General features: G+C 19.9%; 1 protein-coding gene across 2 annotated transcripts; it reads left to right on the plus strand.

Moving 5' to 3' along the window:
- The first annotated feature begins 7,635 nt into the window (after window positions 1-7,635).
- LOC128965580 (dipeptidyl peptidase 4-like) lies at window positions 7,636-23,033 on the plus strand. 2 transcript variants are annotated; one of them, XM_054312290.1, is made up of 17 exons: window positions 11,629-11,676; window positions 11,742-11,869; window positions 15,503-15,626; window positions 15,686-15,885; window positions 15,968-16,042; window positions 16,139-16,191; window positions 16,304-16,688; window positions 16,755-16,861; window positions 17,370-17,499; window positions 17,554-17,694; window positions 17,748-18,165; window positions 18,244-18,317; window positions 20,626-20,822; window positions 22,116-22,180; window positions 22,249-22,347; window positions 22,407-22,538; window positions 22,760-23,033. In XM_054312290.1, the coding sequence occupies exons 2-17, from the start codon at window positions 11,762-11,764 to the stop codon at window positions 22,987-22,989; spliced, it is 2,538 nt and encodes an 845-aa protein (XP_054168265.1). In that variant the 5' UTR covers window positions 11,629-11,676; window positions 11,742-11,761; the 3' UTR covers window positions 22,990-23,033. The 2 variants fall into 2 exon arrangements, with proteins under 2 accessions (XP_054168266.1, XP_054168265.1); XM_054312291.1 differs by lacking the exons at window positions 11,629-11,676; window positions 11,742-11,869 and adding an exon at window positions 7,636-7,809.
- Window positions 23,034-23,676: the final 643 nt, after the last annotated feature.

Below are 23,676 nucleotides of genomic sequence, written 5' to 3' on the forward strand. Positions count from 1 at the left end.
TTAAAATGTTATTACAAAGAGATTTACTCTGCAGTCAAGTAATGATCATTAGTTTTGTTAACCATTCGTTTGATGATCTAATGGACACATACTGTATGAGGAAACTAATTGTTTGACTCAAATAACACATTTTTATTGTTAAACTAAACATCTTTTTTGCCATTTTTTCATATTTCCAAATAAATAATAACCAAATGGTGACAAATATAATACAAATAATATTTATCCAATTTTAATATTAAAAAGTAAAAGATATTACATATTATTGTGAAAGTTGTGAATGTTAAAATTAAATTTAGATATTTTTAAAGGATTATAGGTATTGAACTTATTTAATACATAATTAAAATAGACATTTAAAAATTTCAAATATATAAATACTTTAAATGTTAATTAAATGTTAAAACATACAAAATATTATTAAAATAATATCTGGAAAAAATCTATAATTAGTAAAAATACAAATATAAACATTTCCGCGATTTTGTCTATATTATATAATTTTTAAATTTCAATGCTATTAAAGACTAATGTTTAAAAAGTTATATAGAGTTTGAGTTATTTAAGATTAAAAATTTATGATTTATTACAAATCTTTTGATACTTTAGTATATAATTTAAATATAATTTAAATATTATTATATTAGTAATTAATAATTATTATGTATAATTTTATATATAAGTTCAAAATATGTCTATACTACTAAACTGAATTTTTATAATTATTTCTTAAATTTTATTTAGTTATATTTGTAATCTGAACACATGTTTTGAAAAAATAACAAATAAAAACATTCAAATGATTAACTAAGACTATCTCAAGACTATATTTAACTTAACTTTAAGCCATCAATTGCTACAACTTTTATATTATCATTCAAAAAGAGTTCGTTAGTGAAGACTACTAAACATTTTAAATACTTACTCTCAATAATTGTGAATTATGTTAAAATACAACTGAATTCAATGTTTAAAATTAAACCAAAGTTAATTAATTTTTAGAATTTTTAGAAAATCATATCTTGTTTTGAAAAAATTCTAAAATTTTCAAATAAATCCATTGCAATAATATTTGTCAATTTGCGTTAAGCCGATCCATTTGGATAGTTAGCAAATTGATGTCTTTAACAATTTTAATAATATTTTTTATTTACACTAATAAACGAAAAAATTTTATATTTCAGTAATCCGTAACAACAATTTTTTAAAAATTGAAAAAAACATTTATTTGCAAAACTTGTCAATAATGCAGTAGTCAAATATATAGTTAAATTTGCAAAAAAAATGTTTTTTAAGTTAATACTATGTGAAAATAAGCACTATTTGTAAAAAGTAAAATTAAAATTTGTAAAAGTAATAAAAATACTTTTTAATTTATTAAATATTTCGATAAAAATCAAATTACAAATTTAATATTAGTTGTTAAATGTTAAAATGTTTACAATCAAATGTTAAACTTTTTAAATTGAATATTTGATATTTTTAATCAAAATAATAATTATTTTTTTATAAACAGGAAATATATTATTATAATATAATATTATATTATAATATTATTATATTATAATATATAAAAAATGTATGGTTTTTTGTGTATAATTAAAAATTGACAAAATTATTTTAATGATAAATTATATTAATTAATTTAATTAATTATTTTATTATATATATTAGTATAGTTATATATTTAATAATTTATAATGCTTAGAATTTATATATTGATAGATGAATTTAGAGTAAATATGTTTAGAAAATATCAAATACTAGTTTATTGACATAAACTAAACAAACAAAATATCATCAAACTTTAAAATCAGTTGAAAATACTAACCTTATTATTGACAAATTGAATTCATTGAAAATCAAAACTTTAAAAAATAATAAATGGATTATAAATATTAAGAATATGTCATTTTGACAATTGATACAATAAAAAGGCTAAACTGTAATTTACTCTTTTGAATTTGAGTCATAAAACTAAGTATAATATGTTATATAATATATTGTTTGTTTGATTTTTAATTTACATATTTGTAAATATAATAAAATTCTACATAAAATTCATATATTATATACAGTGTACTCTGTGTACTGGTACAAAATATATATCATATTTTGTTTATTCAATAATAAAAAAACCAAATTTAAGTTATGCAATAAAATTAATCAGAAACACCAATTTTGTAACATTTTGTTTATGTTAACGTTTTTATATACTAAACGAATGACTATCTCATTGTTTATAACTATAAAAATGAAAAATGATTTAAATTATATTTAACTTATGTAACTAATTTTTTCTACACATTTATATATCAATATTTGTATTATATATTTGAGTTAATCTTAATTTTATTAGGAAATAAATTAAAACTTATTCCAGACCTATATTTAAATAACTATTCTGCAAACAAAATAAACATTTAGTTTTGTGTAAATAAAAAATATTTTTAACCCAATATAATATTAAATTTTATATGTTTTACTTATAAAACCATTAACACCAATATATAACACTTTTACAATAATCAATTTTTGGTTTCCGTAATTATTTTGATCAATAAATATACTTGAGATACAAATTGTTTTATAAATATAAAAATGTTTAATACAAATTGATTGCTTAAAAAAGATATATTGTGCTATTTGTTTACTATAGATGTAATAATTAAATAAAAATAAAACATGGGACCATTTATTCATGAACCCACATTTACAGTATTTATTTGAGATGTCATTAAAAAACTAAATATAAAGAAACAATTTGTATGTAATGTAATGTAATTTTAAACGTGACATTTCTTAATAATTGACTATTGATTTAAAGCATTCAATTAAATTCAACACAAGTAGTAATCAAATATTTTTTTCTATATATTTAAAGAATATATACTATAAAATTTTTATTTAATAATACAAAAATAATTTAAATACAGTATAAGTGTATTTTTATATATTTTATTTAACGAAATTTGCTGATAGATATAAATACAAATTTTTAATATAATTATTTTTATGATGTTGTACTTTATAGTACTAATAATGTTTATAAAGTTTATAAACAAATCATTTTTTGGAAATACAGATTTTTTAAAAATGATTAATTTATTATATAAAATTTAAAACACATAAATATGGACTTTATTTAGAATAAGTCTCTTTTAGTGGCAAATTAGCAAATTTCTAATATCTCATTGACTTCTCATAAAATATTAACTAAAAATTATTTAGTATTTTATAAATAGTATACAATATATATATATATAATATTTAATTTGATAATAATGTCTATTATATTGTAAAAAATCAGCTAAAATATAAATCAATGTTTAATTAGAATTATCAATTAAATCATTTACTATATTAGTATTTTTTATTATTTTTATTAACTGAAAAAATAATAAATGATTGTAAAGAGTAATTTTGAATTACATAACATATAATAAAATAAATGATTTCTAACAACAAAAAACATTTGAATCCTCGTTAACAATCAATAGATGAAATAATAGTGCATTAAATGACTTTTCATTGTAAAGCAATTTATCAAATATATGTTTGGACTGAATATCTTCAACTGATCTCTCAATTGTATTATTGAGTGTTTCGTTGACTGAATGCGCGACCCGTTGTTTGGCAATCGTATAGACTATAGGCTCAGTCGGTGTTTTGGTTGCCATAGATATACACGAATCGAGAGATCGTAGGCTTTATTCTGGGTTTTGAGCCAACAGTCAAACCATCGCTTCATTTATAGAATATATTCTCATATATTCCTAAAGTTTACTATCGATAACACATCACATCATTTCCAGTACACGTGTTGTTAGTATTGTTAATATATATATTATATATAGAAAAACACAAATCAAACCATTTCTTAAATTTCAAATTATTTTAATTCAATGTTTTAAAGTTTTGTCATTTATATGTATTGATTCATCTTTTATTCATAAATGTTTCACATTTATTTAATAATATATAATATTATTATTATTATGTTTCAATAATTATATTTTTGCGCAAACTTTTCACACATACTATATTCAAACAAGTGTTTTATTGATTATTAATTTGTAACAATTCAACACTTTCTATTCATTTATAAAATAAAGTGTAAGTTTTTTTTTGCATATTTAATAAATGACTATAATTACAAAATCATATGAATGACTTTAAATTTCTTTTAAATATATTTTTAATTAAGAAATTTTAAATTACCTTAATTTTATCATATTTGTTTTATATTAATAATTTTTTATTTGTAGGATACTAATATATTTTACTTATTAACAATTGATTATTATATAATTATTTATTCAATTTACAAAATAATATGTTAAATGAATATGAGTTTAATTTAAATTATTTATAATTTTTATATTTATATTAATTTTAAGATCTTTACATTAAATTTGATATCAAAATAACTATTAAACTTTTATTATAATTATTGTTAGTTTAATTAGTTTTTACTTATATTATAGAAACCTTTTAAAATTTGCATAAAATTTTTAAATATTACTTCAAATATTACTTTTGTATTTATGCTATTTATATTTTAGTAAACACTCAACCTTTGCTGATTAATTGATAATTATTTGTTTTAAATTAAATAAAGTAGAACTAAATTATAAAAATAATTTATTAATATATTTAGTGTTTAACAAATAATAATTTTACGGTAAAAATTTCTAAAATAAATATTTATAATTTATAAATTTTGAGTATAGTTTTTTAAATTAAATTTTTTATTGTAAATAAGTTAAATCAAACAAAAATTATTAAATTTTAGTATATAAAATATATATTGATTTTTTTATTGATGATGATTGTTTTAAATATATTGATATAAATTATTGTTTAATTTTAGACAATTTTAAATGTTTTTATTGTCAATATTTTTTAACAAAACTATTATTTTAGTTGTTTTCGCTTTTGACCGCAATTTTTGATTAGCTATTCAATTAAGACGTTCAATGATTCATCTTTTTGTTTGCTTTAAGACCCGTTTCCTATTGCTTTAAGTGTATCATCAAAATAATTGTCTCAATGATGTTCAACAAAATTTTCACACTTTAACAACATTTAAGTCATTTAATTCCTTGTCATTCAATATTATTAAATCGCTTATAAAATAATTGTCTCAACTCATAGTCAATACTTTCATTTTATAATACCATTTAATTGTTTATATTATAATAAACTTTTAGAAACATAATTATTAAGTTTATTGTCACTTTTTTCAAAGCATTAAATTTTTATACAGAATATTTTATTATTTTTAATGATTATAATTTATAAATTACTATCAAACATAATTTATTTTCAAATAATAATTATTTAATGTATTAGAAACATAACTTATTTTTATTACTTAACTAAAAGCTCTATTCATACAATTTTTGTTATTCATCATAATTTTTTGTTTATCATTTATTTAGTCTTTTATTATAATTTATACTTTAATATGACTTTAATTGTATAATATACAGTATTGTATAAATTACAATATATGAAACGAGACTCATAAAAAGCTTATTTATGTTATCATACTGTATATACAGTAGTTATAGTACTTAGTATTAAATAATACAGTATTTTTGTTTTTATATAATATTTATAAATGAAATTATAATTGAAATACATATAAGTAACTACAAAACTGATTGATTGAATAGTTAAGTAAATATCTTTACAATTGTTATCAAATTGTTTGTTGAATTCGTTGAAATTGTAAATGAAATGAAACACAGATTTCTTGGATTTATTAAAATGACTTCAATTTTATTTCATCTCTTTGTAACAATTCATTCACAATTCAGTCATTAAGTCATTAAGTTTAAATTATATTTAAGATTTTTGCAAAATAATTGTAATTTTTATTATAGTTTAAAGCTTATATTTTTTAATAAAATTTTTGTTTAAAAAAAGTCAATATAGATTCAATTTATAAAATGCTAATAAAATGTTTATTAAAGTCTATTGTATTTTATTTGAATTTGAAAATAAAAAAAATATAAATTCAATGCTTCAGATAATTTAGCTTATATTGTAAACAAATAATAATAATAAAAATTTATTACTATGAAATATAACAATAATTTAATGAATTTTCTGAATGATTTTGAAATATCTACAATATTTATAAAAGATATGAATTTTGTTGAAATAAATTTCATATCATTCAGTATTAAATATAATAGAGAACAATGAAAAAAAGGACAAAAATTATATTATATATACTGTATAACGTAAATATAGTATTGCATGCATTTTATAAATCTTTACACTAAAAATACTTTATTTTATATTTAGTTGTTTTCATAAATAGTTGATAACAAAAAAAATTTACATTTTACATTCAACTTAAATTGAAAATTAGAAATACACAATACAAAAAAGTATAGTATTTAAATTATAGTAACTTTTGATATTAAAATATTTAAAATTATTTTCAATATTGTAATGTCTGAAACTCAATTAATGAGATAATGTATTATAATTTATATTAAATATCTAAAACATTTAAATATAAAGTAGTATACTCTATACAGTTCCAAAAAATGCATTGACATAAAATTTGAACTATTTTTTATTAGATAAAGCAATTTATATTTTATTAATTATCGCACAAAATAATTCATTAATCATAAATCCATTATAAAAGTTATTAATAATATCATATTTAATGCTAAAACCTTTCAAGTGTTAAATTTGTTTGCAATACAAAAATTGCTTTTTTGTAATAAAAATTATTTTTATTATTGTACTATTTTAATATTAATATGTAGTATAAATATATTTTAAAACAAACTCAAAATTCGTAAAATTTAAGACATATTAGCAAATAAAACCTGAAATATTAATAATAATAACAAATCATGTATTAAATACAGTTTTGTTGAATTATTTAACAATAATTTCTAAATTTCAAGCACTTTAGTAAAGACTTTACTAAGAATTGGATTCATTTACACATATAATGTTTTATTGATATTTTTTGTGTAAACATTTTAAAAGTCCATTTTAAATGTAGTATTAAATAAATTTTACTAAACAAATATTATACAAAACTAATCATTTTTGAAAACATTTGTAAATAAATATAATTTTGTCGTTTTTATGTTATTAATGTATTTATAATTACTTATATATGTAAATAATAATCAAATAATATAAGTAATTAAAAAATAATTAATCATAAAAATCAACTTCAAATATAAAATTAAAATATAATTATAATAAAATTAAAATATAATTATAATAAAATTAGAATTTATTTATAATAATAATATTTAAAATTTATATTAATACTTAAAAAACACATTTATGGTTAACAACAGGTGATCACTGTATAATATAATTTTGATTTTATAATGTATTGTCCAATGATATAATATGCATAAACATTAACTATAACACTATAAAATTAATGTTTAATATAAGGATATAATGGATAACAATTATCGTTAGTTAGTGTCTTCAAAAATATTTAAATTGTTTTCAAACATAACACTTAAAATCATAAATTGTTTGTTATTTACTGAAAAAAATGTTTGCATTTTAATATATAATTTATATATAACTTTATATTGTTTTACAGCAAATCCATTAGCATTAAGCGTCGGAAAATGTTTTTAATGTGATGAAGGATCGACACATACAGTGATTGTTTCATATAAAAAGGATTTAGTTGTTATATTATAGCATTTATGGTGACAAATGAGTGCTATTGTAAAACCAGTTGAGTCGGTACCGGCGCTACCGCACGGAGAGATGGATGCACTACTGCTCGGGAGGATTAAGGTTTGACTATATTTTATACACTTTTCATATCATTTATTAGAGTCTATTAAATACTACAGTATTTATATATAGTATTTAGATTACATTAAATATGTTTAAATATAATCTGTGTTTTAATGTATATGAAAATAGCTGTGACCTGTTGAGACATTTTTACATTTATTCAAAATTTGTATATTTTTATTAAAAAAAACAATCTGTTTGCTGGTCAAGCAATTATAGGCTGTGATCAATAGAATAAATGAAATAATTTACTAATGATAGTAAAAATCATTTTTATTTGATACGTTATTCATAGAAATTTAAAAAATTAAATGATTTAATATACAGTATTTATTTTGATAAAAATTGTATTATAAATAGTTTATATCTAAAAAACTTTAAAACAAATGTAATTTATAAATAATTTATATTTTAAAATTTATATACCATAGCATAAAATTAGTAAGTTTTAAGCAATGCTTTTAAAATAAATAGATTTTCACTTAATTTATGCTAAAAGTGAATATTTGACAAAATAAATGACTCATAATTTTCACTTACCTTTTAATATCAATACAAAGCTTTCACTAAAACTTTATATTCATTATTCAAGTTTTTGCTGTCAAATGTATGAAACATTGTTTTTTGTTTAGTTTTTTTAGTAAAATTGATTATTTTTGTTAAAAATAAATTAAAAATTATAATCATTTATTTTATGAATAAAGTCAGGGATTATTTTATTGTTAACACAATTGTTATTGAAATTTATGCAAAAATATATATTTTTGAAAATATTGATATAATGTCACAAAATAGACAAATGAGTTGTATTTTATTTAATTTAAAAACTATAATATTTACTGTAAAACTACAATTATATATTTTATAATTATATACAGTACTTATTCATATTAAATTTTAAAAAAACAGTTGATTGTATTCAAACATTTTTAAAAATCTTCAATTATAACTAGAGTTATGCATCTTCGGGAGTTTAAATGCCAAAAATCAGGATAKAAATGGGAAAATTAAATTGTTTATTCTTGATATATTACTACTGTAATTAAACTGTATATAAAATTAGTTTATTTGCAAAAAACATCAATTTTCAACTTTTAATTCATTATTTGAATATAAAAATGCATTTAATTACAATTATAAACTACACTTTGTTTACCCATTTTTACCAAAAAAATACATTAGTAAATAATTAAGTACTGTATTGCAATCAGAGTTTTAAGAAAATAAATGCCTGCCCTGGCAATGCCCAAATAGATACCATAAATGCCTGGCATTTTGGGCATCTATTTTATTAGCCTGCCAATTTAAATTGCTAAAAAGCAACTGTATTTATAAAAATAATGTAATTTAGTGTTTTAACGTGTTAATTAAATTTACAATTAATTTACTTATTTCCAATGATATTACCTTTTAATTAAAGGTATACAAAACAAAAATACGCAAATATATTATAAAAACGTTTTATAAATTAATTAATAATATAAAATTAAAATAATAGGTGTCACCACCTGAAAATAGATGTCCAGGGCATGGTAGAGGCAGGGCAGGCATTTGGCAAAATTGGCATCTATTGTTATGCCTGCCATTTTTAAAACCCTGATTGCAATACATTTATTTAAAACACATACAAAATTACAATTTTTGTAGCAAAATATTAGTACTATTGTCTAAATGTTGTAAAAATATTGTATTAAATGTGTATTTAATTGTTATCTAAATGAATATTTTGCAAATTTCGGGAAAACACTTATATAAAGTTTTTTGGGATTTATTAAAAAGCACTTAAAATCGGGAAAAGCAATAAATGTCAATATTATTCTAAATGTTAACATTTGTATAAATATTAAATTTTCGACAATTTAATAAATACTAAAGTTTCGGGAATTGCCGAGAGATGCATAACTCTAATTATAACATAGTTTCTATGTATAAATATTTTTTGTCAATTTTTTTGTTTTATATTTAATGTATTGCTTTACTAAATTAGTATATGATTTGTTTAACGAAAGTTATTGTAAAAATATACATTTATTCTAAGCTTTTGATCGGCATTTAGTACAGAATTTATTTTAGTCGGACATCACTTGAGGACATTCCAAAGTCAAGTCGATCTCTGGAATCGTTTACTCAATTCTGTGTTAATATTAAAAATTATATTTATATGTATCGTATAAATTTCATAATGTATTGTATTTTAGAATATAATTCTTTATTAATGCAATGTTTAAATATTTTACAAAATCATATTTTAATTTTTTGACATAAAAATTTATAATAATTTTAGTTTTGAAATCAATAGAAAATCAAACATCTAATAGTATTATATATATATATATTTGACATTTCAAATGTGTAATACAGTGTATTAAAACACAACAATAATTGTCAAGTGATCTAAAAAAATCATAAATAATTTAATAATTCTATTTATTTAAATATATTATTAAATTATATTCACAATTGTCAGTATTATAGATCTGTTTATTACAGTAATGATTGATATACAGTAAATGATATCAAATATATTTTATAATATCTTAAAAGTTTATGTGTATGACATCTAGAGTTTTAAATAAGTAATAAATTATTATCAAAATAATATACATGTAATAAAAATTTAATTTTTACATAGTGTATAATAAAAATTATATAAACTCTTAGTTTTTTAAAATAAATTTTTACAATGATAAAAAATTTGAAAATTTAAATATTAATTTATTTAATAAAAATATATAATTTTAATAATATTTGTCTCAAACGCAAATTTTAAATTACCAGTAATTGTATAATTAATTTTATCAAAACTATAATTTAAATATAATTAATACAATTTAGTATAATTTTATTATTATATAACAGATGTCATGTCATTTTTCAACAGAATTTAATTTCTGAATATTCTGTTCAAACATTTTGATTTTGTTTAAAAAATTTCAGTTTTAACTAACAAAATATTTATTTAGTTAATATAATTTTTAGTACATATATATACTAATATAACTATCATAAAAGTATTTATTATTTATTTCAAATCTTATCCAAAATAATTATAAATATTTAAGAAAATTTATTTTTATCTTTATATACAGTAATTTTTTTTAAATCTTTAATAATTTAAATAAATTATATTTTATATGTTAACTAATGTTTAATTTATGAAAAAATATAAAAAATAATGTAAATGAATGTAAACTACAAGAGTTATGATACCATTGAATACCTAATGTCAGACAAATGACATTAAATTGAATGCCTTTTACTGAGTGACGATGGAGTCAGTGGTCGTAATGTTAGTGTCTATGAGTGGTCTATGAGTGCATGCATTCAATACATTCAAAGCATTCAGCAATCGATTGCTTGCTTTCATCCGAAAATACCGTCAAAACTAAGCAAACCTTACTTTTGATATATTTGTGTTGAAGTGTTGTTGAAGTGATACCCAAAAAGTTCAATATTTATCATTATTTTATGTAATCGAGTCCCCAATGAATTTGCTAAAAATTAAACAGTTTTTTCATTATTAATACTGACTTTTTGTTGTTTTAATGATTTGTTAAATTAATGTTATGATTGTTATAACAACAGATCTGACATAAAAGTTATCATTTTATAGTTTAGCTCTCATTTAGTTTATTGTGTCATAAAAACTATTCGCTACTGTTTTAGGTTACCTATTAAATGCAATAAAAATTGTAAATAACATTTAAGTTTAAGAAAATTGATGCAAAATAATAATCATAAAAATAAATGATTGATAACAACATTATTTCAAAAATCATTTGATTTGAAATCTTTAAAAGTAGTGGTTTTAAGTCATTTGTGTTTTGAGTGATAACCGAAACAAATCAAAGAAAGAAAGAAAAGGTTTCACAAACTTTTTCTCTAAACATTAATTGACTTTTATTTTATAAATTGATTTGTTTGATAAGTTTTGTGTGAATTCAATCAAATGGGAAGCAATATATTGAGCTCTAAGTCAGACATTGAAGAAGGTTTGGATGTCCACCCAAACCAAACCTCCATCAGCTCTATTGATAACGATTTCAAAGAAGTTAATGTGAGTTACAGTATATCATATGAGCCGTCAAATACTGTATAAAAATTTGATTCAATAATTTTATTTAGATTTTTCATTTATTTTGACTAAATATAAATATTGTTTATAAAACAAATGCATGTTTATATCATACATATGCAGTACAGTATATACTGTACTGTATATCACATACATTATACACAAATACAAAATAATATTTTTTTTCGTTAAAATTAATGCTAATTTTGCATTTAGTTTTTTGTCTAATTTACTAGAAATCGCAGTAATTTAAATTATTTGATAAATGTAATTTTATTTTATTTTTTAAATGTACATATATTAATACATTGATGCATTAAATTTAACTTATGATATATATAATTAAAGTGAACCAGTTAATTTATTGTTATCTTTTCTTGTATACTCAGATAAAATTAATTAAATTACAACATGTAATCATTTTTGTAATATATATTAATGTGGTTTTGCAAAAATATGTATTTATGTTTTTATATGAATTATTAATATAATTGCAAAAGTTAAAATACTGTATCTAATAATACTATACATTTTATAAATCAAAATGTCTAAATTTTTATAACACATTTTTACTTAGAAATTTAAATTATTGTATTAAATATAATAAACTAAATACAGCTAATTTTTATAAAATTAATACAATATATAGATGTCAAAAACATAAAAATATTATTGTAGTTAAAAAAATAATGATTATAGTGTTATATAAGCATAATTTGCCAATAAATATATTTTTTTTTATATAAATTTATTTATTTAATAAAATAGCAAAACAGCAATAATAAAAAGCATTTTTGTTGAATTTCACCGAAATATTATATATAAATGTTTTGAAATATAATTATTGGATTTATGTCTCATTCAAATTACTTTTCAATCGTCTAAATAATTTAAAACCAAATGATTTATATTGTGAGATATAAAAAAAATACAACTATCCCTTCAATCAATGATTCAAATAAATTTATGTTAAGTGATATATTAATGTTTTTAATAATATTTAAAAATGATTTTTTATCTGTGTGTTTAAAATAAATAATATATATTAAAAATATATATTAAATTGCACAAAAAATATTTTCAACGTTTTATTTAATTAAATATAAATTTAATTTATGCTAATATAACTAATGATTAAAGTAATCACTACTGTCTTGATTTCCAACTAAAAAAACTATTTTATCGGTTTATCGCTAATAACTGAGACTTAGTATTTCCACCTAATATGACCAATGGATGTATTCCCGAAATTTTATTATAACTATAAATAACTATTTTAATGATTTTGAAAATTATAAGCATTAAACTGTAAAATATTGCACAAATATATGTGAAAATATAAGATATTTACAAAAATCATATAAAACTGTAAAATGTTTATAATTAATATTATTTTTTGTTAACAATAGAAATTATTATATATTTGTGTACATTATTCTTGTAAATATATACTGAAAACAAGTGAATCATATATTATTTGCAAATATTAAAAATAATTATTTGGTTTTTTTAGCAACTATCAACATTATAACAACTATTTTATAGTTTAAATAATTATTAATCAATACTTTAGTAATCACAATAAAGGTTAAACATTGAATAATGAGATATTGAATAAATTGTTGAATAAATATGATTTAATTTAATTTAATACATATAACAATAATTGTAAAATACTATTGGGTTAGTTCGGCATTTTAAAAATTACCTTATCTTAAGACTAATAATAAAAATGTTTTATTTTTAAATTGTTTTTTAACAGTTATTATGAATTTAAAATGATGTTTAAAAAAATTTCTTTGGGATCCATATGTTATTTTACTTTCTCGATAGTTATTGATAATAATTAAATATTATTATTAATATAATAATTAAATATTATTATTAATATAATAATTAAATATTATTATTAATATAATAATTAAATATTATTATTAATATAATAATTAAATATTATTATTAATATAATAATTAAATATTATTATTAATATAATAATTAAATATTATTATTAATATAATAATTAATATTCAAAAATAACAAAATTAATCTATTTTATTATTTATTTTGTTATTTATTTCGTTTTTTAATTTAATTTTATATTAATTTAATTATTAAATTTAATTATTAAATTTAATTATTAAAAATAACTAAATTGTAAATAAAAATAACATAATTATATTAATTTTATACTTAGAGATCCCATCTGTAAGTAGAATAGTGTATATTATGTATTAATTTCAGTTTTACATTATTGACAAAAATTAAAATTTCTATAGAAATTTATTTGTGAGAAATTTACTAAAAATATTTAAAGAAAAATTTATTAGAAATTTCTATATGACCATGTGTTTAAGGATATAATTTTTATATAGAAAATTAGTAATACACCCTGTATAAATAATAAATTAACTAATAACTTATATTAATATATAAAGTTTGATATGTGTTACTATTTTTATGTTAATAAATAAATGTCTATCGCTATAAATGTTTTAAATTTAATAGATTATCTTCACAACAATTTTTCTTTTATAGACACAGTTTAATAAATTTTAATATAAATTAAAAATAAAGTTTAAGATTTAATATAAAAAATATATTGATATTATAACATAAAACAGAAATATTGAAGCTTTTATTCGACAATTTAATGCTAATCGAAATATGTGTTAAAATAATATTTAAGTAATTATATAAATTATGACATAAGTTATATACCGTATTTTGTTTTAATATATTTAAACAATATGAAAAACATTTTATTAATAAAACTTTACATAAATTTTGTTAATAGTTATAACTATTAATACATTCAACACTTTGTTAATAACAATTATTGTTGTTACTATTAAATTGTATTTAATAAAAATCAATTAGATTGTAACTTATAGACAATATACAGTATTTGTGAAATCCCACAATCTATGATCATTTTGTAAATTATTAATTTTTTGAATTTTTTTTTATTTACTGACAGACTATTTTTAATATAATAAATTTATATGAAATAAGTGCATAAAATTAAAGTATTCACTAAATTACAATATTATGAATATTGTTGTGATAAACTGTATATTCACTCAATATTATTGTTACAATATATTTGTGGTAATTAATCAAAACTAAATTTAATTATAAGCTTAGAGTTAGTCATATACTGTAATACAGTAACTGTATATATATGAGTAAATTTTTCTTTATTTAGCTATCATTTGATCTCTTTATATAATCTGATAATTGAGAACTTAATTCAATAAATTTATTCTAAATACAGTAAATTGTATGCAAAATATAAATATAAACATATTTTTAATATAAATATAAACATCAAATAAAATAATCACTTATTATTACAACAAATAATTTGATTTCATTTAATATTAAAATATTATAATCACTTAGTATTGATTTAAATTTATGGTAACTTTAAATAAATAATGACTAAATTAAGTTTTACGTATAAATATATATAAAATATAATGAATTAAAAAAATAATTTCAAATAATAATATTTAAACAATTATTCATTATAATAGCTTAAATATTATAATTACTTTATATACTGGTATATTAATATAAGTACTAAATATTAAAAATTAATATAATCTAAACAGGAGTTACCAGTAGTGGACATAGAAAGTAGTAATTGGAAAGGAGTGACAATAGCAGTGATGGTAATCCTAGCCATTTGTGGTGCAATTGTATCATCAGTTGTATTGATAAATCCTGACATACAAAGTAATAATAATAATAATAATACATTCATTTCCTAAAGTAATCTGTTTTTCATATTATAGCCCAATTCAGTGCCAAAACATATAAAGAGAAATTAAAATTGGATCAGATTTTGCAGGGGGTTTACTCTACCAGTGCTTTCAATGGCAGTTGGATTAGTGATTACGAACTCATCTTTAGAGACATTTCGGGAAATTTAGTGAAATTAAATTTGAATGATTCGCCTCCGACTACCATAACATTAGTTCATAACTCGGTTTTTGTGAGTATTTTTTCTTATTTACTTCAATACTATAGTATTTTTTTGTAATATTTTATTGAAATTTTATACTCATTGCCTATAGAGACAAAATGTAGTACAAAAATATTCATTATCAACGGATAAAAATTATTTGTTATTAGTTTATGACATGAAAAAAGTGAGTATAAAACCTAAGTTATCATAGAGTCTATAGTATGATATAATAATATTGAACACATATTTTTAGAAAATTTTTATTATAACATTTTTATAGCTCTTTCGACATTCATATATAGCTAAACATAAAATATATAACATTTCTTCCGAGTAAGTCATTTAAATTTATTACCTTTTTGTTGTTAGTTTTACACAATTATATGAATATATTTTATATATAATAAACATCTTATTAAAAGTAATTATTTTAATGCAATATTAGAGATACAGAAATACTGTATCCACCCAATGATCAAACCATAACAGATCTACAGTTTGCCAGTTGGGGTCCAAAGCCTAACAGTTCACAACTTATTTTTGTTGCAAAAAATACCATTTACTATAAAGAGAGTGTATCAGCAAAAACGGCAAAAATTGTAATTAATGGCAATAATTTGGAAAACATATTCAATGGTATTCCCGATTGGGTTTATGAAGAGGAAGTATTGTCGTCGAGTAACGCCATTTGGTGGTCACCCGACGGATCAAAGATTTGTTTCGCACAATTCAATGATACTAACGTCGATGTCATGCAATATCCCTGGTATGGCACCGGAATCGACAATTCAAACTTATATACAAAAACTATTCAAATAAGATATCCAAAAGTAAATAAATATAATAAAAAAATTAATTAAAATTTCATATTTTATTTTATGTATTTTTTCTTAAAGGCCGGTAGAGCTAACCCAAAGATAAAATTATTTGTCGCCAATTTAGATAGTGATGAACCCTTCCGTTCATTACAAGAAGTCATACCTCCGACCCAAATAACTAATGAGTATGTTTTAAAAAATTATTTTTTATCAAAGATACTTACCGTAAATAAATGTTAAAATAAAGTTTATTTAGATATATATTTAGATTTAGAAATGAGAAGTGCTATCATTAACTTATAAATTTAATTGTATCACAACTTTAATCTGAATTATACTATAATTTTGATTTCTGCTATAATTTGATTATAAAATAACAAATACATCCATCAGAATCATTATAATAATTAATTCTATTTGTAAACAAATTTATTAAATTTTCAATGTAAATATTAACAATTATAATTACCGTAATAATCAAATACTATACAGTAGTACAGTACCGGTATATAATTTAATACTATACTATATATTATATAGAATATAGTATTTTACTTATATATATATATATATATTAATATTAAATTTTAAATTTTAAAAATTGTTTATTAAATTAAACTTTGCGCTATTGTTTAATTTAGCAAACATTAGACTTCAACTTTTGTTAATTAGATATTTATACTCAAATGATAGCGATTATTATTTTACATCAATTTCATGGATCGACAATCAAAAGCTGTCGGTGACGTGGCTTAAGAGAGTACAAAACTATGCTATTGTAAGCATTTGTTTGAATAACCAGAGGAATTGGATCTGCAATTTAGTGAGTTTTTGTTGATTTAATTTGTGTCAAATATTTAAATAAAATTTTCTCAAGAATTTGGTCCAACAAAGTGAGGGCAAAGGTTGGGTCGACGCCTCTGAAGCTCCTCTTTTCTCAGGCAATGATTATTTTGTAAGATTGCCTAACAATCAAACCAAAGAAGAGTATCGACACATCGCTCGCGTCACACAAAAGGTTTGTTGAGTTGTTTTTTATAATAATATTGATTGAATTGATTGAATGAACAGATGGGCGAACCAACCTTTATAACGGAAGGACTGTTTGATACTTTACAACTGTTAGCCATAAGCCGTAATGAGATAAGTGGTGTTCAATATCTGTATTACGCGGCCACAGGACCGGCAAAACCAGAAGAAAGACATATATTTAAAGTGATGATTACGAGCACTAATACTAAGACATCATCTCAATGTTTGACCTGTAATTTGGGTGACAAATGTCTCCACAATTCAGCAATTTTTAGTCAAAATGCAAAGTATTATATTCTTGAATGCAATGGTCCGGACATTCCTAATATAGAATTACGAAAATCTGATGACAACTCATTGATTAAAACTTTACAAACAAATGATCGCTTAAAAAATTTGTTGTCTAATAAAATTTTGCCAAAAATTGAAAAAATGGTTATTCCTATCCATAATAATAGTATGTTATTTGTCAAGTGATTAGAAAGACTGGAATTTGATTTTTATTATAATTATTATTTAATAATTGTTTGAATAGATTTGTCAGTCATGTTATATATACCGCCTGAACTCAACAAACACCAGATCGTAAAGTATCCACTTTTGATTCAGGTTTGGATCACTAATTATATTCAATATTCACTATAATGTATATAACATTACATTAGGACTATTAACAAATTATTTAGCACTCKCTTTAATCATGTGTTTGTTAAATAATTATTTCAGACTCTTTTATCTAAACACGACAACAATTGCTTAACAATACAATAGCTAATAGTATTTAGCACTCAATTTTTATGCAAAACATTTAGACATTATGTTTGATTCGTTAATTAAATAAACTATAATATTTGTTTCATTACTAATTTAAACAACGAATCATTACTAAATCATTATGTCATTCAACGATCAAAATTTATTTATTGGTAGTTCTCACCAGTTATAGGCAATGGGTAGTACATCAACGTTATGTAATATAGTAGCTATAAGACCACACACCCGGAGCCCACAATTACAACAACACAGAGAACCAACGTTTTCTAATAGTCACGACTCATACCTATTGAGAGTTAAGACTTATAAGTGACAGCAAACACATTAAGTTTAGACTTTTATAACACAAATATGTAATTTAATATAAATAAGTGAAGCAATTGAATGAATGCATTGGTTAAAAGTAACGCAGTTTTTATAAGAAACACAAATTTTGGTTTTCATATATTTTTCTCATACAGTATTTCATTTCCACTATAAATACCTCCATTACATTCATAACAATACGCTTTATTTTATTATATATATATCATTCAGTTATATTATATTCAGCAAATAATGCGATATATGTCTTGAATACTAACAAAACAAGTTTTCAAAATAAGAAAAATATTAATTTATTGTGAAAAGCATATCATTTATATAAAGCAAATTATAACAGTATATACTTTTTTCTAAAATTTTAAACATTTAAAAAAATATATTACTATTATTTATGAGATTTAAAAACAGCTGTACAGTCAATATAATTACACTATATAGATACAGTATTTAATTTACTCTCGATATTATATTATCTGTTTTGTGTTATTTACTATTAGTTTTATAGCCATATGTATCGCCAAAGTGCTATCGTTTACTCAATTTCTGGTCTCAAATAAGTTTCACATTTCTATTATTCATTATTTTCTATACAGAGCTTCAGTTAATTCACATAAAATTCATTCTTTAATACCAAATGTGTTCATATAATAAGTTATACTAAAAACACATTTTGTATTATAGCTTATAGTAGTAGTATTGGTAAAAATTACATTAAAATTATGCTTTAAGTAAAATTGTTTTTCATTATTTTAAAAGTTATTTTAATCTTATTGATTTCATGATCTTTTTAAAAGTAAATAATAAATTTAAATTMTTAGTCTTATTTGAGATTTTCAGACATAAAAATTATTTTTTAGTTAATTTTATGGTATATACTACAAAGTATACCTTTTTGACTAATAAATAAATTATGAGTCAAGATCTAAGATTTACAGTACATATTAAATAATAACATTAATAAAATGACATTTATATTTATATTTTATAAAATACAGTATATATATATATATATATATATACTTTTCATTTATAATATGTAAGCCATAAATAAAACACAATTTCCTAAAGAATTTTAGGAATTTCTAGAACTTTGCAAATACTCGAAATAAAAATTTGTTTCTTATTATTATATTTTGTAGAAATATTACTAAAAAGCAATTTTATTAACTAATGTTATATTTTTGTATTATTTATTTTAAGAATGCAAAATATGTAATAATAGATTAAATGATTAAATTGCATAAAAATATAAATATTGATAAATGTTATCATATTATTTAAATATGTTAATCAAACAATATTTACTAATAATTCAAAAAATTTGAGTCATTATTTAATATTTAAAGTTTTACAGTTTATTAATATTTGAAAATTAAATTAAATATCTCTAGAAATAATTATTGTATTAACAAATTATTAATACAAAATTACACACTTTAGTCAAATATTTTTTGAATATAAAAACAATATAATATTATATTTCTTAAAATTTAATCTAAATATATTGTGAATAATATTAAAAATATTAAATTTTCATAAACGTTAGTTTAATTGTAATGAATAAAACTATAATGTATTTTCTATAATAATTTGTTAGAAAGTTTTTTAGAAATTTTCCTTTTTTGCACATTATAATTGCATCACATTTGTAAAACTTTTAATATTTTTTAGTATACATTAGTTATATTTATATTAAGTATATCTTCTAATTGAAGATTTTTTTTAAACTAATAAATTAATTTATATATACAATATATAAAATGTATTATTATTATTAAGATAAGTAAGATAAAAAATAACGTTTATTTATTGATGACAGGTTTATGGAGGTCCCGGTTCCCAAATGGTGACCGATAAGTTTCAAGTTAATTGGGGTACATATTTGGCCTCAACTAAAAATATTATATATTGTTATATTGATGGCCGCGGAAGTGGTAATCAAGGAGACCGACTGATGCACCAACTCTACCATAATTTGGGAACTGTTGAAGTGGAGGATCAAATAGCAGTGGCAAAGTTTGTCACTTTATATTTTACATAATATTATTTAATTATTCAAAGCATTTATAATATATTTTTTTTATTACAATTTATTTGATTATTAGTTTTTAAATTTAAATTCAAACGTTTAATTAGATATATCGTAAAAATTATCTCAATTTAATAGATTCTATATTAATATTATATAGTAATTAGATAATACTCTAATATTAATTAATTATACAAACAATCATTAAACAATACCTGTAGTTTGAAAAATGCTATTTTCAGCTCATTTATTGTAGAAATGAGTTGTCATTTAGTGTTTATTTAGTAAATTTAATTTAATTTACTCATTCACTAAAAGCTAGACTTTAATATTATTGAAACAAATACAATGAAAATGAAAACTATTGTTATAATTAATTCATTTTCAAGAGACAAATAAAAAGTAAAAATATTATGACAATTGTTTTACTGTTGATTATCACGAAATAGAGAAATTTAATATGAAATTCAATATTTATTTTTATTTCAGTAAACGATTGTATTTTCTAAAAATAATTATTTTTTAAAATAGGGTTTTATTATTATAGTTTTGACAGTTATTTAACATCAAAATAAAGCTAAACTAAATAACATTCTTAAATGAAATTTTAAACAATTAATTACATCTATAAAATTGTATACAAGTTTTTAATTTTATTTAACAATAGTTAACATTAATGTAATATTTTCGCTTTTGTTAAAATATTTGATATCGATTTTTGAAGCAAATCTTATATAACAAACTTGTTTTTGTCACTCAAATTATAAGATTGCAAAAAAAGAGAGCATCCGTTATAACATATATGTTTGTTAACGAAATTTACGATTTTGTTTAATACAAAACTTTTGTGTCTGTATTATAGTTATTATGTTAAATGCTTTCAAGCAAAAATCTATTTTTATTAAAAATAATTTAATAAAATCTGTAAATTTTTCAAATTTTAATTAACTCACTAATAATTAACACATGATTGAAAAAATGGTACAAAATTAGCTAATTTTTAAGTAAATAATTTTATAAATCATTAATTATTAATAAAAATATATGGAATTATCAAAAATTAATATTAAAATTATCGAAACAAAAATTATTGATTTTAATTAATTATAAATCGATAAATTTATTTTGCTTTTTATTTTATAATCTTTTAATTCAATACAAGAAACTCTTTCTTACAATTTTTTAAATAATACAAAAAATGACAATCGTTTATATATTTGTTATAAACATTATTTAAGATTTTAAATTGATTTCTTAATGTTAATAAAAATGTTTTACAGATATTTACGCGATAAATATAATTATATCAATAAGGATGCCATAGGAATCTGGGGCTGGAGTTATGGTGAGTACAATCTTATGGTGAATACAGCAAAATTAAATCAATACAAATAATGCAATGATAATCAATAGGAGGTTACGCCACTGCATTGGCGCTGGCAATGGATGTAAACAATCCGGTATTTTCCTGTGGAGTATCTGTAGCACCGGTCACTTCATGGCTTCTCTATGGTAATCATTATTATTGTTATTTTTTATAATCATTTAAATGGATTTGTTATGTATTTTAGATTCAGTTTATACTGAAAGATATATGGGTTTACCTAAAGATAATATGGAAAGCTATTTGAAATCTGATGTTTTGAACAGAGCTCACAATTTTAAGGGTAAAAAATTTCTACTATGCCATGGATCAGCTGATGGTATGTTGTCTTAAATTACTTTGCATTACTAGTGTTACAGCATATTGTAATAAATATATATATAAATACATACTTTATATAATAAAAGCTAACATATAATATGTATTGTATAATTTAGTATAATATATTATTGTCTATTGTCTATATTACTGTATTAGACTTGTATTAATATTTATTATATAAGTTATTGATTTACTTATAATGGTATTAAAAACTATTAGATAACGTGCATTTACAACAGTCAATGGTGTTAATGAAGGCACTGACCAACGCTAATGTCATGTTTCAGACACAGGTATATCCAGATGAGAACCATTCACTATCGGGAGTGAAACCACATCTCTATCAGACAATGGAAACCTTTTGGGACGAATGCTTCCAAACGGAAACTTTTGTCGAAGACATTGGTCTTCGGAGACGACGTGTTGTCAAACAGAGTCAGAGCTTATAAATAGTTTAATATTTTTAGAGTTAATGTTTTTAAAAAAATCATACCAACAGTTTGTTATGCCTTATAAAATATTTGATCAAAAAGCAAAGTCAAACGTCAATATTTTACACCATCAATGAAAGTACTATAAAACATAATATCATATTTAATGTAAATACTGTAACATAACATCATATTATAAGAAAATATTTTCTATAAACCTATTATAAAAGAAAATCACATTTTTATACATTTGTTTTAAAAATCTAATATTTACGAGTTTTCTGAGAATTATTTTTACAAATATAAGCCAGTATTGATAAATTTATTATTTAAATACTATATCTAAAATTTAAATCATTTATTAATAGTTACCAAAATTTAACTAAATAAATAACAAAAATGAAAATAGTTGCTAATACTGTATTTATTACTGAATATAATAAATAGTGTGAAACTATAGATAGTGTCGGAATATTTGAAACGTTTTTAAAGTTTTCAATACATGTTTTGTTTGCAATGAATATTTGAAAAAAGCTAAATATAGACATAAAATAGATTGATATAATTGTGTTATATTTTATTTTTTTATTTGTTGATTATATCGACTGTAAAGACAAATATAATATGATTGTAATTCCTTTTAATAGATAATTAAAAATCTATTTGTATAACAATTGTCAAAATATTAAAATAAATCGCTTTATT

The sequence above is a fragment of the Oppia nitens genome, unplaced genomic scaffold, assembly GCF_028296485.1.
Source record: "Oppia nitens isolate AA-2021 unplaced genomic scaffold, nextdenovo-longstitch-racon4-pilon3 scaffold17_pilon_pilon_pilon, whole genome shotgun sequence".
Classification (NCBI taxonomy): domain Eukaryota; kingdom Metazoa; phylum Arthropoda; class Arachnida; order Sarcoptiformes; family Oppiidae; genus Oppia; species Oppia nitens.

Bases quoted from the DNA above. Each gene is read 5' to 3' on its own strand.
- LOC128965580 (XM_054312290.1), top strand. From the start codon at position 11,762: ATGGGAAGCAATATATTGAGCTCTAAGTCAGACATTGAAGAAGGTTTG. The intron at 18,318-20,625 runs GTTTGGATCACT...TATTGATGACAG, and splicing joins AGTATCCACTTTTGATTCAG to GTTTATGGAGGTCCCGGTTC. The intron at 22,181-22,248 runs GTGAGTACAATC...GATAATCAATAG, and splicing joins AATCTGGGGCTGGAGTTATG to GAGGTTACGCCACTGCATTG.